This window comes from Pinus tabuliformis, chromosome X (genome assembly GCF_031772625.1).
Source record: "Pinus tabuliformis cultivar Carrire ecotype Pingquan chromosome X, CPIR1, whole genome shotgun sequence".
NCBI classification, from domain to species: domain Eukaryota; kingdom Viridiplantae; phylum Streptophyta; class Pinopsida; order Pinales; family Pinaceae; genus Pinus; species Pinus tabuliformis.
In genome coordinates this window covers 1199527319-1199555020 of record NC_142308.1, presented here as the reverse complement: position 1 = coordinate 1199555020, position 27702 = coordinate 1199527319, and the positions used below count along the sequence as shown (strand labels likewise).

At 33.0% G+C, this 27702-nt stretch overlaps 1 protein-coding gene across 1 annotated transcript; it reads left to right on the top strand.

The window, feature by feature from the left end:
• The first annotated feature begins 332 nt into the window (after nt 1–332).
• On the top strand, nt 333–27433 carry LOC149144267 (uncharacterized). Its single transcript, XM_089452103.1, has 2 exons — nt 333–1269; nt 27309–27433. Exons 1-2 carry the CDS (start codon nt 333–335, stop codon nt 27431–27433), a joined length of 1062 nt encoding a protein of 353 aa, XP_089308229.1.
• The last annotated feature ends 269 nt before the right edge of the window (nt 27434–27702 follow it).

The window sequence follows — 27702 nt, the reverse complement described above, 5'->3', positions numbered from 1 at the left end:
ATTATAGTAAGAAGGAAGTAGAACAGGGAGAGCAGACATTTTCGGGGTAGGAAGGGTAGGCCGGATTTGATCATTCGGGACCTCTCTCTGGTCGACATTCCTATCACCGATCTCGTAGTCAAAGGGCTGCTTAGAGAAAGTAAACCTGGGGAAATGACCAAATGATCAACATTCTTTCAATGAACATTAAGGGTCTTGGAGTGGACCCAATTTTTTTGGCTCTAAAGGAACTTCTCAGGTCCTCTAAATCAAAGATTTTTCTCATTCAAGAGACAATGCATGGGTGCCAGGATACCATTTCATACTTTAGACACATGTTCCCCTCCTGGCACATGGCTACGACGGGTGCTTCTGGCCTCTCCGGTGGACTTGCGGTCTTGTGGGATCCGGCTTGGATTTCGGCTATGGCTTTCAAGTGTTTTGCAGGTATTCTCCTTCTTGCCTATATTAGGGGCTCACCTGGGCCGTTTCACATCTTAAATGTCTATGCCCCATATAAAGAACGCCTTCCCTTCTGGGAACACTTTCTGTCCTCTGAGTTCCTGGACATTGATTCTCTGTTGATTGGGGGGGATTTAAATTGCACTTTGAGCAATGATGAGATTTGGGGTAGGGGCAGGAAAAATGATCAGGTGGGAGGTATGATCAGAGATGCTATCCTCCAGCACAATTTTGTCGATGTTTATCCTACCAGAATGGGGCCTACTTGGGATAATGGGAGATCGAATGATGCTTATCTCGCTAAGAGACTTGACTGTTTCCTCATTCATGATAGCTTGATTGATCGTTTGGGGAATCCCTCTGTCAAGATTATTTCGAGCTACATCTCAGACCATAGACCTATCTCCATCCAATGGAATCTGGTGGGTCACAGGAATGGTTATCCATTCAAATTCAATAGAGTCTGGCTGGAGGATGAGCAGTTTAATAATCTCATCTGGGAAAATTGGCAATCTTCTTCCCTTGATGATCGCCCTTGGCATTCCAAATCATTCTTGGATCGCTTGTCGGCCCTCAGGTTATGTGTTAAAAGATGGCAGCGGGAAAAGGTGATCTCTAATAGGGATGCTCTAAAGAAGATAAATGAAGATCTTGAAAGATTATCTGTATGTCTTATTTCAAATAATGTGTCTCTGGATATGAGGGCTCATATTAGGGATCTTGAGAGAAAAAAGCAAAACCTTCTTGCAATTGAAGAGGCATCATGGAGATTGAAGAGCAGAGCCACATGGCTTAAAGAGGGTGATAGAAATACTAATTTTTTCATCGGTATGCAAATAGAAGGCGGGAACTAAATACAATCTAGGAGATAAAAAATGAGATGGGGATCTCAGTGGTGTCACAGGAAGACATCACAAAGGAGGCTGTAAATTATTTTCAGAAAGCATACAGCAGGAATGGGGTAGTGATTTTAATGACATTTTATGGGGCATTGAACCCTACCCTACAATGTTTGATGAGGAGCAGAATGACCTTCTTTATGCAAAGGTCTCTGAGGAGGAACTTTTGTCAATCATGAAATCCTTTCAAAAGGACAAAAGTCCGGGTCCGGATGGATGGACAATTGATTTTTTCATTCACTTTTATGATCTGTTGAAGTCCGACCTTCTGAATATGGTGGAGGAGTCTAGGATTAATGGCTCAATAAACCACTCAATATCCTCCACATACATCGCTTTAATTCCAAAAAAGAAGATCTCTCTCACCTTCATGGACTTCAGGCCCATCTCCCTTTGTAATACCCTCTATAAGATTATCTCCAAACTCATTGCTGAAAGGATGAGAAATATTTTATCTTCCCATATGACCCTTGAGCAGCATGGCTTCCTTAAGGGCAGGAACATTCTAGAGGCTGTTGCTATTACTCAGGAATGCCTTCACTCCATGCACACAAGAAAAGTTGATGCTGCTTTATTGAAATTAGATCTCAAGAAAGCATATGACTGCATTGATTGGGGTTTCCTTAGTTGTCTTCTCTCCAAAATTGGCCTAAATGTCAATTGTTCAAACTGGATAATGGCATGTGTTGTTGATGTAAACTATGCTGTTCTTGTAAATGGTATCCCATCTTCTTTCTTCCCTGCCGCCAGAGGTTTGAGGCAGGGTTGTTCACTGTCCCCTCTCCTATTTATTTTGGTCATGGACTCTTTAAGTCTCCACATAAAAAGGGTTGTTGGAGAAAAGAGATGTTGCCCTTTCGAAATCTGCCGAGATATTTATTTTTCTCATAGTGTGTTTATTGATGACATTCTGCTTTCAGTAATGCTATGTCATGCCTCATGGACCTGTTTGCATGACATATTAGGAAAGTTCCAAAAAGCCACGGGGCTCTATATAAATGATGACAAGTCATCTTTCCATTTGGAGGATGTAAATGCGGAACTTATTGCTCATTTGATCAATCTCTTTAATATAAAAGCCAAACCCCTCAATGAGGGCTTGAAATACCTGGGCTTTCATTTAAAACCTGTGGGATACTCATCTGCTGATTGGATGTGGATTCATGACCGGTACTTCATGAGAATTGCTGGTTGGGAATATAAATGTCTTTCTTTGGCTGGGAGAGCGATTTTATCTCAAGCAGTACTGGTTCAATTAATGGTTTATTGGGCTCATCTATTTTACATTCCTGTAAATATAATCCACAAATTAAATAGATTAACTGCAAATTTCATTTGTGGGGGGGGGGGGGGGGGGGGGGGGGGGGGGGGGGGAACAAAGAGAAAAGAAGATTCCACCTTACTAAACTCTCAAATTTGACTCGTCCAAAAAAATTGGGGGGTTGGGGTATCATGGACCTAAATATGTTTCACATAGCACTCCTCTGCAAATCTTTATGGAAAGGAGTCATTGGGGATAGTCTCTGGAGCAAAGCCATCAAGGCAAAATATATGGACAACAAAGACTTATCATTCTAGTATAGACAAGGGACAATTGGATCTCCTCAGGGATCAGCCATTTGGAGAAGTTTCCGAAAAATTGAACATTTTTTTCTTCAAAATCTGGTATGGAGTTTTCAATCGGGGAAAAATATCATTATAGGACTTGATCCCATCGCGGGAGGAGATGAGGAATCATCCATTTCTCCGCAGTTACTTTGGGCCTTACAGCAAAAAGGGATCTTCTATTGGGACCAAACCATTGATAGATGGGTGGGATCTCTTCCTATATGGAAATTGGCCGCGATGATGGACCTCAATGACAATCTGGCTCTCCAATGGAATCAGATCACTTGGTCTATGAGAAACAAGGGTATTTTCAGATTTGAGGCGGAGGATAAACTAATCTGGAAGGGGTTCAGGGGGAGGTCGACTGTTTTTGTAAAGGATATCTATATCCAACTTCAACAGGATAGTTCCAACCTACAGGATATCATTTTCCCTATCATCTTTTGGAAATCGGGTTGCCCCAATAAGATAATTATCTTTGCTTGGCTTGTTTTCCACAATAAGAATCTAACGTGGGACAACCTTCAAAAAAGGAATTGGAGTGGGCCTACTATCTGTCCTATCTGTAAATCAAATGAAGAAAACAACTATCACATTTTCCTAAATTGTCCCCATTCTCAGGGGATATGGAAGAGTCTTGCTGACCATTTTGGATTCAATAGGATTTCTTTTCTCTCTCTTAAGGAAGCTTTTGAATGGTGGAGCAATATGAAATCTGACTGGAGGCCTATTCCGCTGCTAACCTTATGGGCTATATGGAAATGGAGGAACAGGGCCCTCTTTCAAAATAGCAAGGAAAATCATAACACTGTTTTTGAACACATTCTCTCCCAGTACTTCGCCTGCAAATCCCCCATTATTCATCAAAGAGTTAGAAAGCTGCAGGCAAGAAATATGGATCCCACAAATGTTCCTCGTGCTTACTTCGATGGGGCGGCTCAAAATGGCTTTTGTGCATGTGGGGTCTTTATTATTCCATGGGAGAACCAGCATATCGACATTTTTTGGCATGGAGGGAAAGGGACAAACAACAAAGCAGAGGCAATGGCATTGGCTGGCCTTTTAAAGTTTTGTGACTATCTAAACATCCAGGGACTGCATATTTTCGGTGACTCCAAGGTCATAATTGATCATGTAAAGTCCGTTCACTCCATAAAAAATCTCAATCTTTTGGGGTGGCTGAGCAGAATAGACTCTATCTGGAAATCTCGAAAGGACTATTCTATTCACCATATTGATAGAGCAAAAAACAAAGTGGTTGATGCTCTTTCAAAAGAAGGCCTTTCTTCTCCAAATGAATTCTGGATGATGAGATGTTCGGCACCATATTCAGGACTTCATTCTGCCAGGTACTTAATCTATTTATCAACTTTCTTCATCTCTAGTATGTATCAAGTACCATGTTTATATTTTCCTATTTTGCTCAGCACATGAATTTTTCTCATCCTGCTTACTATTGCTGTTCCATACAATGCCTCTATTATATACGGTTATATCTAGTTGAGGTTCTGTATTTTTTTGTGATCAGAATATGATATCTCTCATCATAGGCTTGCATGCCATATTCGGGTACTCTATTAGTTTATCATATCCGTCTGATCATGTATTATTCTCTCTAAAATTAATTAATATAATATAGTTTTTTTCGTACGGACAAAAAAAATTGCGGCTTTAACTTACTAATAAAATTGTGCTTATTGTGTGGCATTTTGTGCAATTTGTTGATGCACACAAATATATAAAATGAAATTTTCTCCAAAAAAAAAGTTTAATGTTCAAAAATTTTACTATGCTTCAGTAATCTACTGAATATTTGAAATGAATGAAGGATATAGCACCATGTTTAATACAAATTGAAGTGATCATGTTCCTGGATTTATTTATTTATTTATTTTTTTTGTTTGTGTAAAGGGACAAAAATAGATAAATTTTAAAACTCTACAACGATTGGTCTAGAAAATATCTACAATCCTTTGGGTGTTGTGAAAATCTTTCCAATGCAACAACTTGAAGGCTTGTGAATTTTACATTTCCGCCAATATTGCAGGAAAATTAGTGGGTATGGTCACATTCCTGAATATTTTCTATAGCAGAGCAACTTGGAAAAATGATGAAAAATGCCAAAAAAATTATAGAATTTGAGATATATAGAGTTTTATTCATTTTTTTTTATATGAGATTTCGCATCTATGCACCACTTATTTTACTTTATTAATTTTATATTACTAATACATTACCGTTTACATAAATGGATCCTCCCTTGGTTATACACTTTCATTTTTAAGTAATATTTAGAAAAAGGTAAGAAAATGATTATATTATATATATATATATATATATATATATATATAAATTATAAATGAGAAAATAAATTATAATAATAATTTTTTCAAAAGAAATCTTTTTCACATACCATTGTAAGTATAAAAAGCTTAAAATAATACCATACATATTTCAATAGACATTAGAAAAAATGTTTTCTCATTAATATACAAAGTGACCCATCAATGCCAACCTGCATAATATTTAATATATATTATTATTTATTAAATAAAATAATTTATTTATTTTTTATATATTTTCAAAAAAATTAATTACAATACTAATTAGTTACAAAGAAAAGATAACCAAAGGTCCAATAGATTTGAAAGCTAGGTTTAGATACTATATGTAACGGCTTAAATTAAAACACATATACAAAATATTGAACTTATCAACATACAATTTTACAAAACCATGAGTCGAGAAGACTTATCAATAAAGTGAAAATATATCTTACTGGTGATTTCAGAGTTGCAGTGCTACGCACATCAACTGCATAAAATATTTTTAAAGTTACCCACCCTCGAGCCCTCAATCAACTAGTACATCCAATGAACTATTTGTCTCTCCACATTCTCCTTTAGAAAGAATGAATTCCTCTAATCTCCCTTTCATCCATTAAATAGAAATAAGATTGAAAGGGGATCTGCCTGTGCACAATCTATGTATCAACATGCCAATTTCTATTTTTCTTTGTCTTAAGTTTTCGTGAACTCAATTTTTTTCTTAAATTAACTCTTACTTATTTTATTCCCTTTTACATTTTGTTAACTTTACTTATTCTTACTATTTTTATATATTTATTCATAACTTCAATTTATTATTTATCATTTTATTTATTTATTATTATTATTATGTTTTCTTTATTGTTTATTATTTTATGTATTTACTATTATTATATTTTCTTTATTATTTATTATTTTTATCTATTTATATATTAATGTTATTTCAATTATTATTATTATTTATTTATATCTTAATATGGGGCATTACAACAGGCCAAGGAAAGATGCAATTTCTAGTGGACAAATGAAGTTATAACAATCCACCCCATTATTTTGATCTCACATATTTTGTTTGTTAATGAAATCATAATTTTTTTATGAAGAGGAGATCCAATATGTGGAACAATTGGAGGATCTACTATTTCCATTTTGTGAAGCCACTAGGATGCAAATAAGGACAAGTCCTCTCTCTTCACCTAGGGTATAATGGAATAGGAAAAAACCAACATTCCACAAATAACTTGGATCTTCAGGAAGAGGACTTAGACTTAAGTTTTAAATACTTGGGATTCACTCTAAAAGCAAATGGCTACCAAGAAAATGACTAGCTGTAGCTCCTAGATAATTTGTGAAAGAAAGTAAATGGATGGTACAATAGGTGGCTTTCTAGAGCTAGAAAGCTACTTCTAGTAAAGGAAGTATTAGAATCCATTCCCATGTAGTGGTTCACCCTAACTTGGGTCCCCAAGGGAATCCTAGGAAAATTCAATAAACTCCCCAAATTCCTCTGGTTAGGATTAGAAGATAAAATATCTCTAGTTCTAGCATCTTAGAGGAAGCTAGCAACTCCTAAATTTCTTGTGGCTTGGGGACTAAAAAACATCTTTATTTTCTCAAAAGCACACTATAAATGAATGTTTGGGAGTTCATACAAGGAAGTATCCTTTGGACATAAGTTCTTTAGGAAGAGTATCCTTAAGAATCATTATTGGATTGATTAAGAAAACATAACAAGAATGTACATATTGGATTGATCATATGGAAAGCTATCTTAAGCTCTTTTCCTCTCATAGGTAACTAGCTAATTTGGTGAATTGTAGATGGGGCCCAAATTCTTCTAGAAAAGGACCCTTGGATATATAACAATAATAATGTCTCACTCCTTGATCCTCTAATTCAAGATCTAGATAGAAGAGGTTTTTACTTCCTCAATCAAATCTAGAGAAGAGATTATGCCATTGAACACTCCCATTAAATGACTTGTGAAGAAGTTGGAATTGGATTTGACTCTGCACCTCTATGGAACCACTATACAAAATCTCTCCAAAACACTTTCATATACCCATCTAACTAGGAATATCAATTGATTTGGTCCCTTAACACCAATGATGGATATGTTCTAAATCTAGGATACATTTCCATGACACATGCAATTGGACTAAAGTTCCTAACCCAAGCTAAGTTGTTCATGTGGCTTTTACTACAAAACAAAGCGTCCAACGAACCACAATGTAGAAATTTCTATGGGACTAGAATATGCAGCCTCAATAAATAGGATAATAAACCAACCAACACCTGTTATGTGAATGTTTCTTCTCTATGGTTGTTTGGACTGAAATCCAAAGTTGTAAAGGGACATCATGCATCTAGGGTGGGGAACCTATAATGATAACTCTTAAAAGTTGGATTAACAATTATAATACAAAAGACTAGAAAGAAATCATGTTGATTGTAGCTCATACCATTTGGATTAAATATAATCATTCCCATTTTGAGGTTTGGGATTCCTCTTCCTTGCATTGTTCCATGTAATGTCTAGTCATCCTATTAACCTATTTTCAAATCCTTCATTCTGATACTTAGTGTCCTTTCGAGGAACCTATTATACGAAATGACATACTCATAGCATCTATTTCAAGGCTAAGTTGGGTAGTCACACACATAATGTTTGTGAACTCGTGACTCTAAAACTAGTCTTAATTCTCACTAAGGAAAATGTAATTTCCTAAATCTAAATTTATCGATACTTTCTGCTTGTTATTCAATGGATGAAAGGAGAATACAGATTGTGAAAATTCACATTGCAACCTATTTTTCATACCATTATAGAGCTAAAAGTATCCTTCTCTCACATTTCTTTCTCACATGTTTATAAGGACATGAAATTTGAAGCAACCCAACTGCTTAAGAATGGAGTAGCACTAGAAAATGCGATTTTGAATACCCCTAACAAGAAACCTACACAATCCTTTGAATATGTTCATATTCGTTAGTTGCCAGCTTTCTTTGTTTAGTTTAGAGAATTTTGATTGGTGTCTCTTCATATAAATCTAGGCAAAGTTCCTATTGGAATATTAGCTGAAATTTTTCAATCTATAGTGAAGACTATATATTTTGTTGAAATTTTTAATGAGAAATATATATTGCTTCAATAGTATAAATCGTAAGATAGAACTATTTGGAAAATAACTTGGGAATTCCAAGTGATTATTTTTTTACTATAACTACATCTCTGTAAATGTAAAATTTGAATACTCTCTACACATATAACATTGAAGTTTTGTTTTTATAAATAATTTTTCTAAGTTTTTTTCCTTGAAAAAAAACTATTGTTTATACATAAGATATATTAAAAATAAAATCTCAATTAATCTACCAAATAATTTTTTCAATGATTTTATTGAAGGGTTGAGTCTATTTATATGGATCCTACCAAAAATATATATTTTGTTATGTTTCTACTCTAATTATGTAATTTAATTTATTTTAAATAATTATTTATAATTAATCATAATATTAAAATACTTTAATTTCAATGATATAGAACAAATTCTATTATAAAACATATTTGTATATGATAATTTACTTGTATTTTCCTTAAGTGTAAATGACATAGGGTAAAATCCCCATGGTACAAGAGCATTCACCAAATGAAAATTCATGGTAACAATGGGTTTCTTCAACACTCATCAAACAATATTTGTTTTCTTTGAATATGACTCAAACCTTTTTATTTTCAATAGAAATGGAAAATATATATAACCAACCTAGATACATATTAACCCTAGATCTATCAAGTGTCAAGAAGGATCAAATATCTCGATGTGAAAGCCTCTTCTTTGAGTGCAAAACTTGAAGAAAGGTTTGCAACTCAAGATATTTGACCCCTCTTGGCACTTGACAGATCTGGAGTTAAGATGGATCTAGGTTAGTTTCAATCATACATGATCACTCAAAATTTGTTGAACATCTTATTATTTTTATCATTTAAATATGTTAAATATGTCTAAGATTAATCTGGTCATTTTAATTTTAAATCTACCCAATTACCTCAGTTTTTTGAGATGATAAAGTCTATTAATAACTTGAATGATGAAATAAAAATTAGAATGCAAAGTGACAATGCAATAGCGTTGAATAATAGAAAATGTGAATAATAATATTGTAGTCAATTACAAATATTCTTCATTATAAAACTATTTTCCTCTATTATTCTTATTGTCACACGTGTTAGTTTTTCCACCATTTCATATCGATCATATGAAAAGGGTAGTTGAAATAGTTGACCATTCAAATATTTAACTCAATCTATTGTAGTAACCAATATACCTTGTCTCTCTTTCTCTCCAATATTAATAGTAGTTTTCTTCAGTGTCAATCATTGTGACTTATGGAGTTTTAAACCCCAAGTAAGTTTGAATGGTAGTTGTTTCTATTAACTTGTTTGAATGCAAAAAGACTAATAATGTTGAATGATCGAAAATGTTTATAATAAGAATGTAGTCAATTACAAACAATTTACAGTTTCAAGAATCAAACATTTCAGGTAAGTGAACATTTTATTTCAGATGAAAATTCAAAAAAATTATTTATGGTTGGATTAATATAACATAGAAATCAGTTCACATCGTCAATAATTTTTTTGTGCTTACATTGAAATTTGCACACTATTATTCTAATTATTCTGAAATTAACATATATCATACATCTAGTTAATCAAATTAGTAATAAATATCTACACTTAAATCAATCCATCTAGTGTAAGCATTCAAATAGAATTATAAATCTACATATACACTCTAATGAATGCATCTAGTGCAAGAAATCAAATAGGATTAGAAATCAACATCTACATTCAAATAAGTGCATCTATTGTAAGAATCAAATAGGAGTAGAAATCAAGATCTACACTAAAAATTCATCTATTTGAGTGAAAAGCCAAAATATCCATGGCTTTATAAATCCAACTTATTTTAGGTTTCATAAAAGCCTTACTTCCTCTTTCTTTATGGTAAATAATGTTGAATATTATATAATAATATATAATATGTGTACTTGTCTTTTTGCGTATCTTTCTTCTTCCCTCTTTCTCTCCGCTCCAGCTTTGTGTTTATCTCCCTCCCTCTCTCCTTCTCTCCCTCTCTCTTTCTCTTTGCCTCTTGCTCCCACTTTTTCTCTCTCTCTTCTTCTGTCTTTCTTCCCTTACCATCTATATTTATATCTCCCTCCATCTCTCCTTATTTATATCTCTATCTCACTCCCCAAACATGCATGCTCTCTCTTCCTACCTCCCTCTCGTTGTCTTTCCCCTCTTCCTTCCATCCCCCATCCATATTTATCTCTGTCTCCGTCTCTCCTTTATTTGATCTCTATATTACCCCCCAAACATACACAAACTCTCTCATGATTTATATATATCTCTCATTCTCTCTCCATATCTCTCTCTCTCTCCCTCCCTCTTCCTTTCCCTCTCCCTCTCTTCCCCTTCTCTCTTTCTCTCTCTCTCTTCTCCTTTTCTCTTTCTTTCTCTTCCTCTTCTATCCCTCTCCCTCTCTTGCCTCGCACTCTCCTCTCTCCCCTACTCTCTCTCTGTCTCTCCCTTGCCACCCTCTCTCTCTCTCTCTCTCCATGTTTCTCTCTTTATGTATTTCTTCTTCCATCCCTCTCTCCACCTCCAACTTCATCTCCCTCTCTCCTTCACTCTCTCTCTCATGTCCTCTTGATTTTCCTTCCCCTCTCTCCCATTTTATCCCACCTAACTCTCTCTTTCCCACTGATCACTATCTCTCTCTCTCTCTCTACCCTCCAACTCTGTCACTATCTCCCTCTCTATCTCCTTCTTTCTCTCCTCTTCTCTCCCCATTCCATCTCTGCGTCTCCCTCCCTTCCTCTCTCTCTCTCTCTTTCTCTTTCCATTATCTCCCTCCATCTCTCCTCTTCTTCTCTCTCTCTTCAGTCTTCTCTCACTCTCTCTTTATTTATCCCTTCTCACTCTCTCTCTCTATCTTCACCTCTATCTATCTATGTCTTTGTTCCTCTGTCTTTCCCCTTCCAACTCCATATCTCTCTCCCCCCCTCTCCTTCTCTCTTTCAATTCCTCTCTCTTACTTCCTCTCTCTCCCTTGCTCTCCCACCTCCCTCTATACCCCCCCTCTCCCTCTCTCTACTCTCCAACTCTATCATTGTCTCCCTCCCTATCTCCATCTCTCTCTACGCCCCCCATCTCTTTGTTTCTCTCTCTCTCTCTCCTCTAATTCTCTTTGTCTTCCCTCCTCTCCTCTATCCCTTACTCTCTCCCCGTCTCTCCCTTGTCATTCCCTCTCTATCTTTATATCTAGATGTAATTGTTATTCCATCCCTCTCTCCCCATCCAAATCCATCTCTCTCTTCCTCCATGTCTCCTTATCTCTATCTCCTCCTTTCTCTCTTCATTCCTCACTCTCCCTCTCTTTCTATCTGCCAAATCTCTCTCTCTCTCTCTCTCTCCATATGATAGAGAATTGTCACTATCTTCAATGAATGATCAATATAAGGTATAATATATTTTACATTTTAGTTTTTTATTGTGAAATGACTTATGGTTTTTGGGAATGTGGTATTGATAAGCCATGGTATTGGCCAATGATATTGTAACAAAACCTATTTACAAGCTAATAATATCCATGGTTAAGATTCTTGTTATATTGTATGTTTATTGTAAGTATATGTGTTTATTAATTAAATTTAAATATGGTTATGAAATATTAAGAGTCCCTCCCAAGGAAAGTCTCTAACATTTGATTTGTCTTTTAATCACTATTAGTTTAGCATTGACCATGGAAAATTATAATGTTTAACTTTGGAAAGTAAATATTTATTTTTCAATATTATTAAAAAAAGTAATTTTAAAACATTTGATTGGACCATAGATTGAAGGTCTTATTGCAACATTTGCACGATATAATTCCATCTAAATAATTGACTTACATATTTTATGCCATAATTTATGGATATGGTTGCAATATTCATGCATGTTTTTTAGATATTCATCTAATGGTTTTTTATTCTTCAGATATGCCAAAAAACTATCCAAAAATAAAATTCTTGAAAATATCTTATACTAAAGTAAATAACATATTTATCATCAATTACTTCCCACCATAATTTAAACAAGTCTTTTCATAAAAAATGGATAGGAATAAGATGTAAATAAATATTCCTAACATTCATTACATCCCACCATTATTATGTTTTCCTCAACACTTATGTAGGAGTACAACTGTAAATGTGTATACTTATTAGTGGTTACTACCCACCAAAATTTATGTGAGTGAGCAAGAAGTTTACTTATCCACTTGATATCTTAATTTCTCAGTTCTTACCAAAGAAATACTATAGCATGATTTGTCTATCAACCATGTAACACCCTCCTCCCACATTTACCCAAGCTTATTGGTCCACTTGTGTAAATATGTGATGAAGAGTTACTATGATGTGAATCAACCTCCAAGATATAGTTAAGGAAGTGGAATTGATGAACCAAAACCAAATTGACCTTCTTAAGGAGTTATAAGACCTCGAGGAGCTAACCAAGACTCTAGGTGCCCAACCCTTTAGTTAAATTTATTTTTCATTGACCTGGACTCCCAATCGCTCTCATGACAAGGGAATCCTGCTACTATAACTCTCCAGCCACTCCCATAAGCCTAGTTCCCAACCACTATAGGCTAAGTTACTCAGTTCTGTGCCTACAACCCCAAGATCTAAGCCACTTTTTCAGGGTTAGGATCCAGGCCTCTACCCATAACTTAATGAAACTCTAAAAGATGATAAATAACAAAGAGACAAGGTCTCTAATGCAAAACTTGAACAAGGACTTAACCTGAACCATCCTAACTATGATAGAAATTTCATTAAACACATCATGAACATGTAATCTACATGTCATAATTACATATATGAACATAAGGGTTTCATAATTATTCAAGAATCAACAAAATTTTCCAATTCCATCTCATAATAGCTGGAAAAACATCTATTAGGTAATGCATTCAATAACCATTCATTTACGAAATAAAATACATTAAGAGACATAACTAAAATCTGTCATAAAACCATGCTTATAACTAGCATAATAACAATGATAAAACAACCATTGAAGCCACATAATAACAAGTATAAATACTCATGAATCACCAGAGAAAAGGAGCTAATATTAACATATGCAAACCAAACCAAGTCACAGACTTCCATGTACCACCTGGCCATAGTCCGGGCTGAACTAAATATTTCTTTCAACCAATCACCCCCACACCATATTCCAAGCATGAATATGGGATCTCATGGAAAAAACCAAGAAAAATCAAACCAAGGATTCCATAGGCCAAACCACCTCGACCCTTAACCAATGATTCCACTTGACGGTCGGACATTAGTAACCATCCCTAGATCGATCTCTACCCAAGATGTCCAGGGCTCCAGAGCATTTGTTCCAACCCGAATCTTTGACTAGTAACTCAACCCAGAACTATCGTAGGGCTCGAAAGAGTTTGTCCAACCAAGGCTCGAGGGCTAGTAACTAGACCCACCAAGGGCTCCAGAGAGTTTTCCAACCAAGACTTCCAAGACAAGTAATTCAACCCAAGTTGTTCCATGGCTTCCAAAGCGTTTGTCCAATCAAGGATCTATGGACTAATAAAGAAACCCAAAATCATAAGGAACATGAGCACCAATAATTAAATAAATGGGAAAACACACAATACCATGGATATCTAGGAAATGTCAAGGCTAGGAAAAACCACTATCACTCTAGGAAATCTCCTATGCCAATGATAGCTCATTACCAAGAAACCACAAGAATGTATCATGCATTCTAAATAAAGGAAGGAAACCATACATGAAGCTTGATACTTGCATAGCGATCTCGTTGTAGCCGTTGATCCAACTGTCCCCTTGCACTTTCCTACTTTCCTTTGCCTTGCTTCCAATCTAAGTGAATGTTAGAGTTCTCCAAGCATGCTCCAAGAATATTCTAAGAGTGCAAGAGTATGAGGGAGAGAGAATGAGAGTGAGCTTTACTCAAAATTATCAAAAGGTTAACACTAACAAAAGCCATGAACTGATCCTCAAAAGCCTTTTTATCATTGAGGCCTCTATTTTCTTCATTTTCCTCTATTTTTTCTTCAATTTCCTCCTCATGCAAATTTGTGACCTTTCACCTTCCTTTTCTCTTAGTTTCCTCTATTTCATAAATAAAATATCAATTAATGTCTCTTTGTCTTTTCCATTTCCTTTGCCAATTTCCTTAGCCATTAATAAATCGAAAGTGACACCCACTAAGATGTTTTTCCCACCATTCAGCTTGGAATACATGTCCCATGACCTTGGTCTTATATTTTTTTACATGGAAATTGAACGAGGGGCTGTTATAGACTATTATTAGTTTAGCACTGACCAACATAATCTACAATTATTTATGGAATGTTTCCTAGAGAATAATTTCTAACTTGAGTTGGAAGGACTAGGTTGTCATGCAAAACAAAATTACAATACAACAAATTGATTTTTATTATATTAATTTCTTTTAGCTTTTTATTATTAATTGAGGTAATATTTAAATATTTACACTCATTTATGGACACTACATACTGTTTTTAACATTTTTATTATTTTTTAATTGAGCCAACATATAAATGTTAAATGTTAAATTTTACAAACATTTACACCTACACATCTCCCCCATATACTGACTTGAAATATTTCTTATGTCTAAATCTTTCTTAGAAGAAAATCTTAGGATTAGGCAATGGGTTTTAACAATAATGGATTCAAACCATAGTCCATAGTGCTAGAACTAGCCCCTTGATTGGATAACTCCCTAGACTAAGTTCTTATGGGAATATCAAATGAAATTTTTCTAGTATAATGAAGACTATACATTTTGTTGAAAATTGTAATGAGAATAATATATATTGCTTCAATAGTATAAATCTAAGTATAGTATTTTTTGAAAAATAACTTTGGAATTGAAAGTGATTATTTATGACTAAAACTCTAGCTTTGTATAGGTAAAATTTGAATACTCTCTATACATGTATAATTGTGGTTTCATTTTTATAAATAAAATTGCTAAGTTTTTTTCCATGGAGAAAAAGTGCATAACAATAATTTGTTATACATAAAATGAATTAAAAATAAAATCTCAATTAATCTACCAAATATATATATTTTTAATGATTTTATTGAAGTGTAGAGTCTATATATATATATATTTGTGTTATATCTATACTCTAACACTATAATTTAATTTATTTTAAAATGATTATTTAACATTAATCGTAATATTTAAATACTTTAATTTCAATGATATAGAACATTTTATTCTATATATATATATATATATATAATAATATAATAATATAATAATAATAATAATAATAATAATAATAAATAATATGTTGATAAATATGCATATAAGGGAGGTAGGGGTGGAAACAAGACTTGAAATAATTCTTATCTCTAAATCTTTCTTAGAAGAAAATGTGAGGATTAGGTAGTGGGTTTTATTGAGAAGGGATTCAAACCATATTACCATAGTTTTAGAACCATCCACTTGATTGGATAACTCCTAAGTTCCTTCAAATTAAACTCAACATTCGAAGGTCCCATTATTTTTGGAAGTTACCAAGGGTAGCTAGAGACCTTATGAACCATTCTCACATGAATCCCATCCCCTCCAATTCCTTGGAAATATGAAAAGGAACATTTTAATCTCTTGGAATGAAGAAAGGAAGAAGATAGAAGACAATGGTCTTTTAGAAATAGAGTCTAAGGTTCACATTAGCCCAACCAAGAAGGTTAGATATCATAACAACAAAAGAATGCAGTAAAATTCTTAGAGAAATCCAAAAGGAAGAAATCAACACCATTTGGGTCATTGATAGAGTATATGAGACAAAGGCCACAAGCTTCAATGAAGTTGGAACCCTAGATTTCTAGAATCTATTCACGACACACACACGGATACGCATAGATGCCATTCTAAACATTGCCAATCAATTTCCTAGCTTCATTAACCGAGAAGGAAATGATCAACTAATAGTTAACCTTTCTAAGGAGGAACTACTTAGAGTCTTGTACAACATTGAGAGGAAGAAAAACTCGACTCCTAATAAGCTTCCTATCAAATTTTATCATTATTATTATTAATGTACACAATTAACTTAAGTTAATTAATATTTAATAAAGTTTAAATTTGAGAACATTTAAAAAATGTTTACCATGATAATTCTTCAACATGATATGTCATGTAGTATAAAAAACATAATCATCATTGTTTATGTAGCTTTTGTATTTCTCTGTGGAAAATTTTCCTTTAAAAATATACTTTGCCTTTATTTAAAAATGAAATCCATGCTTTCCTTAAGAGTTTTGCAAATTAAATCATAAGAATAAGAAGTAAGACTAGATATTCATAATTCAACTCACTATATATGTAAAAGGAAAAAAGGAAAATATTTATATTTTTCAAAATGTCATAAATCACTTCACTATATATGTAAAAGGAAAATATTAGGATTTTTCAAAATGTTGAATAAACCATGAGAGAAACATGAATCAAGAGGAAATATCTAGACTATATAGATGGATCGAGAGGAAATACATGGAGTAGATGTATATGGATCAAGAGGCAATACATAGACTATGTATGGATGAAATCATAGTAAGGGTCCATTAATGAATCATACGGATTTCTAGCATGCCTGCTGAGTGAATCCCAAACAATTCATCTCCATGTCATACAATATATACAAATTCCTCTACTGATATCTTCCTAGAGTAACAATAGGTCCAACAAGGTTACTAAAAATTAAGGTTTACTTGAAATGTTTAGAAGTAAGTGCCTGAAGTCATTGACATAAAAGAATTTCCTTGAAGAAGTACCATGTTTGAGCCACCACTCAAATGGAATGCAAAATAATGAAATTGAATAGTGGCATTGGCCACACAAGACACATTATAACACAATCCAAAGATAGTTTTCATTTCAACTTCAGGATATCCAACTTGAGAAGCAAATTCAGTTGCAATCGAGTTATAGACTACTTTGGGAAAGGTGGTTTAAGTATTTCCTGAATCTACGATGGTTCCACCATTGCTGTTACTGCCAAATGTGGATATATTGGAGGGAAATGTCGAGGTTTTTCCACCAATTCTCACTACTTCTAGACCAATGTAATACATTTTGTTGTACCCTGCAAAAGATGATTGGGAGTTAGTTAGAAAGGGAGTGTAATTCAAATTCATATTCGTGGGATTGGAATTTATAATTTGCGAAGAGGTTGCAATTGGATTTGACTATGCACCTGTGTGGAACCAATGTACAAACTCTCTCCAAAGAACTATCATCTACCCATTTAACTAGGAATATCGATTTATAATTTGGTCCCTTAACTCCAATGGTGGATACGTTCTAAATCTAGGATACATTTTCCTCACAGTTGCAATTATAGTTGATCCTCCTCTTTGGCGGGGAAATAAGTCTATAAGATAAAGTGCCCAACCAATGCTAAGTTTTTCATGTGGCTTCCACCACACACCAAAGTGTTCACTTGGTAGAAACTACAATGTAGAGATTTTGATGGGACCAGAAGATGTAGATTCTATAAATACGATAATAAGCCACCAAATACGCCATCCTTCTCTATGGTTTTTTGGATCAAAATCCAAATGTCTAAATTAGGGACATCGTGCATATAGGGTGGGGAACATATAACAACAACTCTTAAAATTAGGATTAACAATTAGAATACAAAAAACTAGAAAGCACTCCCCTTGATTGTAGCTCAAGGAGTTTGGATTAAATGTAATCATTCCCATTTTGAGGATTGATATTACTCTTTTATGCATTATGGCCTAAAAATTATTTCCATCCTATTAACCTATTGTCAAAGCCTTTGTTATAATACATGGATCGTTCTAATACCTAGAGTCCTCGCCAAGAACCTATTATACAAAATGACACACTCATAGGATCTATTTGAAGGCTAAGTTGGGGAGTGACACAAAATTAATAACTTTTGTGAACTCATGACTCTAAAACTACTCTTAATTTATGGATTTCCCAAATCCCAAGTTTATGGATACTTTCTACTTGTGATTCAATGGATGAAAGGAAAACTTATTTTGTGCAAATTCACATTGCAACGTCTTTCTCATGCCATTATGTAGTTGAAATTATCCTTCTCTCACATTTCTTTATCACATGTTTATTAGGACATGAACTATGAAAAAACCAACCATTTAAGAATGGAGCGGCACTAGAAAATGGGATTTGGAAGATTGTTAACAAAATACCTACACAATCCTTTGAATATGTTCATGTTCCTTAGTTCTCATCTTCTTTTGCTTAGTTTAGAGAATTTTGATCAGTGTCTTTTCATGTAAATCTAAACTATGTTCCTATGGGAATATCCAATGAACTTTTTCAATGTATAAAGAAGACTACATATTTTGTTGAAAATTTTAATGAGAAATATATATTGCTTCAATAGTGTAAATTCTACTATAGAATTGTTTGAAAAATAACATTGGAATTGCAAGTGATTTTTTTCTACTAAAACTATAGCTCTGTAAAGGTAAAATTTGAATACTTGTTACACATCTACCTTTATAGTTTTATTTTTAAAAATAAATTGACTAGGTTTTTTTTTTTTCCATGGAAAAATAAGTACATACCAATAATTGTTTATACATAAAATGTATTAAAAATAAAATCTCAATTAATCTACCAAATGTATATATATATAGATATATATAATTTTATGATTTTATTCAAGATCTAAATATATTTATATGGATCCTACCAAAAATATATATTTTGTTATATTTATACTCTAACTATCTAATTTAATTGATTTTAAATGATTATTTAAAATTAATCATAATATTTTAATATTTTAATTTCAATGATATAGAACAAATTTTATTATAAAACATAAATATATATGATAATTTACTTATTTTCCTTAATATAAGGGACATAAGATAAAAACCCCATGGCACAAGAGTCTTCACCAAATGAAATTTCATAGTAACCATGGGTTGTTTCAACTCTCTCTCTCTCTCTCTCTCTCTCTCTCTCTCTCTCTCTCTCTCTATATATATATATATATATATATATATGGTTGAAACCTTTGCATTTACAATAAAAATGGAAAATGCATATAATAATAGGTTGATAAATATGCATATAAGGGAGTTAAGGGTGGAAAAAAGACTTGAAACACTTTTTTACCTATAAATCTTTCTTAGAAAAAAACCTCAAGCTTAGGGAGTGGGTTTTATCAAGAAGGGATTCAAAAAATAGTCATAGAATGCTAAAATTAGCCCTTTGATTGGATAACCCCCCAATACCTTCAAATTAAACTCAACATTCGAAGGGACCCTTTTTTTGGGAAGTGACCAAGGGGAGTTAAAGACCTTATGATCCATTCTCATTGGAATCCCATCCCGTCAAATTCCTTGCAAATTCCAGAAGGATGTTTTAATATCTTTGAAATAAGAAAGGAAGAAGAGAGAAGACAATGCCATTTTAGAACTAGAGTTTAAGCTTCAACATTGGCTCAATGAAGAAGCGCAGGGTTAAATATCATATCAAGAAAAGAATGCAGTAAAATCATTAGAGAAAGCTAAGAGGAAGATACACTTTCACAAAGAAAATGAATGGATATTGAAAATTCAAGCCTTATGGTTGCAAGTAGGGGATGAAATTATAGTTTTTTTGGGCCAGTTTGGAAAGAGTGGAAGACCATCAACATCGTTTGGGTCATCGATAGAGTAGATGGGACAAAGTCCACATGCTTCAAGGAAATTGGGACCCTATATTTCTAGAATCTATTCAAAGCAATAATACCCATAGATGCCATTATAAACATTGCCAATCAATTTCCTAGTTGCATTGACAAAGAAGGAAATGATTAGCTGATATTTGACCTTTCTAAGGAGGAATTACATAAATGTCGCACAACATTTAAAAGAATAAAAACCCAACTTGTAATAAGCCTCTTGTCTAATTTTTTTATTATTATTAATATACATAATTAATTTAAACTAAATCATATTCAATAAAGTTCAAATTAGAGAACATTTACATAAATGTTTACCATATAAATGTTTCAAAATCATGTGTCATGGAGTATGCAAAACATATTCATAATTTATGTAGCTTTTGTATTTTATGTGGAAATTCCTTTTTTTTTGTGGTAAAAATATACTAAATAAAGTTTTTGTATTTTCTTATAAAATAAAATCCATGCTTTCCTTGAAAATTTTGCTCTAACCCCCAAGTTAACTATGTGGGCTAGTCATGGAAAGAATATAACACAACCCAACACAAGAGGTGGAATATCTGGGTTATATTTTATCTCATGAAGGTGTTAAGGTAGAGTCTCGAAAAATTAAATCCATTAAGGAATGGAAAATCCCCACATCCATAAAGCATCTACGAGGATTTCTTGGGTTGAAACAATATTATTGTAAGTTTGTTAAGAATTATGGGAGAATAATAACACCTCTAACATCATTATTGAATAAAGATGCATTTTCATGGACTTTAGAAGCAACAACGACCTTTGAACATCTTACAGAGGAAATGTGCCAAGCACCAGTCTTAGCTATGCCCGACTTCACAAAAACCTTTATTGTAGAATGTGATGCCTCAGGAAATGGAATTGGTGCTATTTTAATGCAATAAGAAAGACCCATTTCTTTCGAAAGTTGTCCAATACACAAAGCTATTTATGAGAAAGAAATGTTGGTAATACTACATGTGCTTAAGAAATGGTGACCTTACCTAATGGGAAGACACTTCAAGGTAACAACGGATCATGATAGTCTTAAATACTTTTTAGAACAAAGATTATCTTCAGAAGAGAAGAAAAAATATTAGTTCAAAAAGATGTTGGGTTATGACTTCGAAATAATCTACAAAAAAAGGGAAGAAAAATGTTGTTGCAGATGCACTCAAGAAAGGATGAGGATGTGGAAGCATTGCTTTGTGTCATTTTTATTATCCAACTAGATTGGATAAACGAAGCAAGGGATGAATGGAAGAATGACCAAGAAGTGCGGGAACTCATTCAAAAGTTACAACAAGATCCCAGTACATTTGATACATTTAGCTGGAAAAATGATTCGTTATGGTACAAAGATCCTTTACACCTCTGTAATAATTCCCAACTCAAAAAAATATTCTCATGGAATTGCACACCTCTCCCTTAGGAGGGCACTGAGGATTTTTAAAAACTTACCATAGGGTTAAGAAGGAATTTTTTTGGGATGGAATTAAATCTGATATTCAAAAAGTTTATGGTGGAATTTTTGGCTTGCTAAAAAAATAAAGTTGAAACAATAAGACCCCAGGTCTATTACAAATTTTATCCATTCTAAGTTAATGTTGGGAGGAGGTTTCAATGGATTTTATCACAAGTTTACCCAAGTCCGAAGGAAAGAGTGTCATCATGGTGGTAGTTGATAGAATTACCAAGTATGCACACTTTTGTGCATTATCTCATCCATTTAAAACCAATACAATTGCTACTATATTTATGGAAACAATTCAAAAGATACATGGAAACCCAAAGATTATTGTAAGCGATAGAGATCCCAATTTCACTGCAAATTTGTGGACATAATTATTTTTTTGTCTGGGTATTCGGTTAGCTCATAGCTCATCTTATCATCCTTAATATGATGGGCAAACTGAGATAGTAAACAAATGTTTGGAAGGATATCTTCATTTATTTGTATCTTATAAACATACACAATGGGTCAAATGGTTGCCTCTAGATGAATGGTGGTATAACACTTCCTTTCGTACTGCAGAACAAATGATCCCATTGATGGAAATTTATGGATATCATCCACTATCCATCACATCATATTTAAGAGAACTTATAAGGTTCAAGCAGTGGAAGATCACATTGAGCATCAACAACAAGTCCTCCAACACTTAAAGGATAACCTCACTTTGGCGCAAAATAGAATGAAACAACAATCATATCAACATCGCAGCGAAATAAGTTTTGATATAGGTGACTTGGTATTTATATGGCTACAACCATACAAACAAATATCCCTCAAGAAAACTAAGAAGGATAATAAATTATCACCAAAGTTTTATGGTCTGTACAAGGTGTTTCCAAAGATTGGTACTGTGGCCTATAAATTGGAGCTTCCTACAGCTTCCTGAGTGCAGCTAGTTTTCCATGTTTCATGCTTAAAGAAGGTTATAGGTGACAAGCTCCCAGTTCAAACAATATTTCCATAACTTGACGAGGAAGGAAAAATCATATTGGAACCTTAGGTAGTCACACAAACAAGAACTCGACAGTTATGAAATCGATCAATTTCAGAGTATCTCAGCTAGTGGAAGAACTTACCCGCTGAAGATTCCACATGGGAGGATGAGAATTTTATACAAAAGCATCCAAAACTACTCAAGCATTGAGGAAAATACTTTTATGAAGGATAGGGGCTTATAAGGTCCCTATGATACTGGTGGATTTCCTTATTAGTATTGTCATTGTAGCCCTTATTGTTATAGTTGTCTTGATGTTGTCCCCATATTGTTATTATGGTGCCCCATAGAAGCCCAATATTGTTATTTTTGTGCTCTTACATTATTACTTTTATGTCGGCTTTGATTATGTTGTGACCCCTTAGAATCCTATATATAGAAATGATGTCTTTTCATTTGTATCATCGAAGAATTGTTCATTTTTGTAATGTAAATGAGGTTTCCCTCTCGAAGAGGCTGATTTTGAAGTCGTTGATCTATCTGTTCTTTTATTTTGTGAGTTGGTTACATAAATTATCATTATTGAATTTGTACATATAAAATTATTGTTTAGCGTTAAATATTAATTTTCAATTATTTTCTTGTAGAAAAAAATGGAACTCATTTGACATATAAATAGGACAACAAGGAAGAAAAAAGGCCGATTTTGAAGTTTGTAAATAATTATTAATATTTCCTTATAACAACTCAAGGTTCCATTTTTGTATATTTTAAGTTGTTTTACAAAAGCCATCCTTGAATGTCTTCAAATAAGTGCTAACATACAAAGAAGAGCCATAAGAAGAATCGATTGACAATGGATTAAATAAGGGTTGTAAGTATATGCTTGCATATCAAAAATTAATTGTGCAATTAGTAGGTATTTGTGTTGTTTTACTTCTTCAAGTTTATAATCAATAAAACAAAAAAACCCTCCTTTATATTAAATCTATGATTTATAATGGGGTTTAAAACATGTAGGAAACAAAGTATGGAACTATGCTAGCAGAAGACTTGTTGCAACCAAGACACGTGACTTGGTTTTGAAACCATGTGCACAGTTTATGAGTCACTTTTTGCTATGGTACATTTCTATTCAATTTACATTGACGTATGTTATTTATTTCAATTTTCATTATTCTCACCAATGTAGATACACTCATTACACTTTATTTTTGTGTTTGCATAAGGAACAATATCAAGAAGATGAAAACAAACGATACAATAAAAAAAACATTTCTCTAAATAACCCAATTCATATAAGTAGCTCGAGCACTGATAACAATTCCAGTGAAGAATGTTGATTTGTTTGGATATCAATGTTGTATTTTTCTAAATAATTGTTTATGAAAATCATACATGTTGTTTAATATAATGGACATAGTATCCTAATTGAAAGACAAGGGATTACCAATAACAATTAAATTTTGGTTGACAAAGAGGCTCTTATTGATTTATAATAAAATAAATTTTAATTTATTCTAATGTGTTATCCAATGTCACTATGAAATGGCATACCACTGATTAAATATATTGATGATTAAATATTCTAATGAAGAGATGCAAAATCTGATAATATAAAAAATTAGTCAAAACATCATATACAAATACACTAATCAAATTTTATTTTATATTAATACTATTATAAGATATATGTCGATGTTTCGATGAATAATGGATTTAAAAAATAACAATAATTGTAGTGTCACAAGTCAATGTTTCCAAAAAAGAGAAAATATCATAAAAAAATTGGTGCGTTCATAACAAAAAAAATGCACCGATACATTATGTTATATAAAACCACCATGACGACATATTTTTTCATACCCATTGCCTTTTTCAGAAAATGACAGCAGTGGGGCATTTAGTTCTTAAGGCACTGATATTGTTTGCAATTAATGCCTTGGTGCATTGTAACTCTAAACGCAACAGTGCTTTCATAGAAATAAAACCCCGGTACTACAAAATATATTTCTATCCCATGTGCATTGTTAAAATTAACATTAATTTTCCTTTTATGCCACTAACACATTGGTGCGTTTAGAAAAATAATATGCATCAGCCCTGTGAGTTTAAACAAAATCGTGGGGACTATAATTATTTTTTACGTGCCCTGGTCTCGTTCCTTAAAAGAATGCACTGAGGTGTTATTTGATATATAAGCACCACAGCGGTATACATTTCATGGACCGTGTTCTTTGAATTAAACAACTTAGTGCTTTATTTATGTATGAGGCTGAGTTCTATTATATATGTAGTGCACTGGTGCTACTTGTTTCAGGAAGCGCACTACAAAAAAAACACCCTCTAAAACCTATTACCACCTAGATTTCTTTAGTTGTGATGAAGTTATGTTATAATATCCACTAAAACATCAGCGATCACAAACATATGTTTTAGTGAATGTTTTTTTTGATAATTTTTATGAATTTTATAATACTACAAACATTTGTTATAACATTTGCTAGAAGGTCTTTTCTTTGTAGTGGTGGCACTCCCAGAGGAGGCCATGTGGCGAGTGAGATGTAATCTTAGAATCACCTTGGAGATATCTAATGGTGACGTCACTCTAGTGATTACAAGCGAGGTACCATGGAGGATTTAAATAGGGGTGTAAAGGAGGAGGGTTAGGGAAAGTCCATCCCACGACATGAAGTTTGTTGTAATTTCATGGTGGAAATGTCCATCTTTGACTCCAGGAATATAGAAGGGAGACCCACTTGATTGCATTGAACAAATGAGAAGCTATGGTTATGTGACATTATGGGTCAATGCAATCAATCGATTTCCATTTGTGAGTTATGGTTGTTGACCTCCAAGTGATGGTACCAGTGATATGACTTAGCTTATATATATATATATATATGACTTATCTATATATATATATATATATATATATATATATTCTCGAAGTTGAATCATTCAATTTGGCCTTGAAATGAAGGTTAGGGGTGCCTTTTTTGGAATTACACCAAAATTTCCTTGCTTCACTAAAATGCACACTCAGACTTCATTTATTGGCCAATATTATTAATTCAAATTGTAGAGTTTTTATTTAATTATTTTACACACTTTAGAATTATTATATGTTTACTTTCAACCTTAAATAATTTACCTACAAATTTCATACAACATTCTAAGTTTTAATTCAACTTTAATTATGTGAAAGTTGTGTATAGGTGTTTCTTCAGCTTGTTGTTAAAAAGCACAATTGTCCTTTTAATTTAGAGAAATAGTTCCAACTCTTCATATTAATTATTGATACAGGTAGGTTTTGTTATTGCAAGGCTATTATGTAAAATATATGCATATGGAAAATGGTGTCTAGCACTAATGAATCTCAAAATAAATCATTGTAATTGCACCTTTAGCAGTCCAATACCCTAGTTGTTACACTTTCAAACCTTGTTCACACTCTCAAGAAACAAACACACATTGCAAAATAGAACCACTCTGTCACACTTTCACACTTATTTAGAAAATAACAACACTCTTGGAAACCATTTTCTCAAAAAATGTTGAAACACACATTCAAATGAAATAAACACACTGTTAAACTTTAACACGAATTATATCATCCTCACACTAACAATGGGACTAATCCAAGACCTATGTTGTTACACAATACAAAGATTAGAATTCTACAATTGCTAAAGTATGAACAGGACTAATAATAACAATAATAGAAATAAAGCATCAATTATAACTGAGGAAATGAATCAAACAAATATATTTCCTTCATAACTAGTGATCCCTGCTAAGAAGGAGGACCCTTCCTTCCTACCAGGGGTTGGTACATTACACAACACACAAGTTAGTAAAAAAAAAGGTATGATGCCATGAATGATTAATATTTTATGAAACATAACATTACAATGTCTATATGTTTCTACTTATCTATCTCGCATGGGTAGAAAGAACACCTCTCTATAATTTCAATTTACAATGATAATATTATCATGAGAATCTCTTGATTCCTATGTGATCTAATTTGAGAAGTCATATTAATAATTTGATAACGAATTCCAAGGTTAGTTCAATATCAGAACAATTTTTTTCCAAATTACTATAATTATCAATAGAACATCCTACCCATTTTAGCAAAATTTCTCAAAAAATTACAGGCTCCAACAAGCCCCCAACACAAATATGTGGCTCTTCAAGCCTTTGGTACAAGATTTGTAGGCGTCGTTAGAGAGCCTGGTTGTGTTGGAGATCTTCGAACAAACAAGGAGTGGAGTGCCACATCCCCCCTCTCCACAACAACATGCTTGGAAAAAGTATCCTTGACATTTTTTTTCTCTAGGGCCAAGTTCTATGTATGTGCTTGACCCTTGTCCCCTTCTTTTTTCTACAACTACTCCTTCCTCTACTGAGAGGTGGCTATATTTCAATCATCTATCCTTCTTGAGGATTTACTAATGTTTATTAGAATTGTTGCATATTTTACATAACTAGAATGACATCTTAAATCTTACTTAATTAAAATTTACTATGGTATATATGTGCACTACCATATACATGCACTTTGATATGATGTAATATGATTATGGTTCCAGTTAATATGTTATAATATTACAAATATTACAAAAATATTAATATTTCATGAAATAAATAATAATTTTGATTTTTTTTTTTTTTTTTTTTGCAAAACACGTCTTTGAGAAGATCCAGTTACTCCCAAGATCGATCCTGATTATGTTTTATTTGGTACAGACATTCGAGATGATGGTGATGAGGTAGATGTAGATGACATTGAGGCAGACGATGATGATGATAAAATTGATGATGACCATGATGCTAATGATCATGATAAACATGATGATGATGATAATGAATAATCTACTGGTAATAGCGGGCGATGTTGATCTTATATACTCCGATACATATTTATTTTCTTTTTTCATCTTTATTATCATATTTATCATTTTCACTTTCAGTACCATGTTGAGTTGTATCATTTTCACATGTATCATTTTGACTTATATCATTGGAAATGTATTATCTAGGCCTGTATTATGTGTAGTAAGTCATCGACCAAAAAAATTGTTTACTAATAATAAAAAAATACTAGTTCTAGTTAAAAATATATATATATATCTTGTTATTG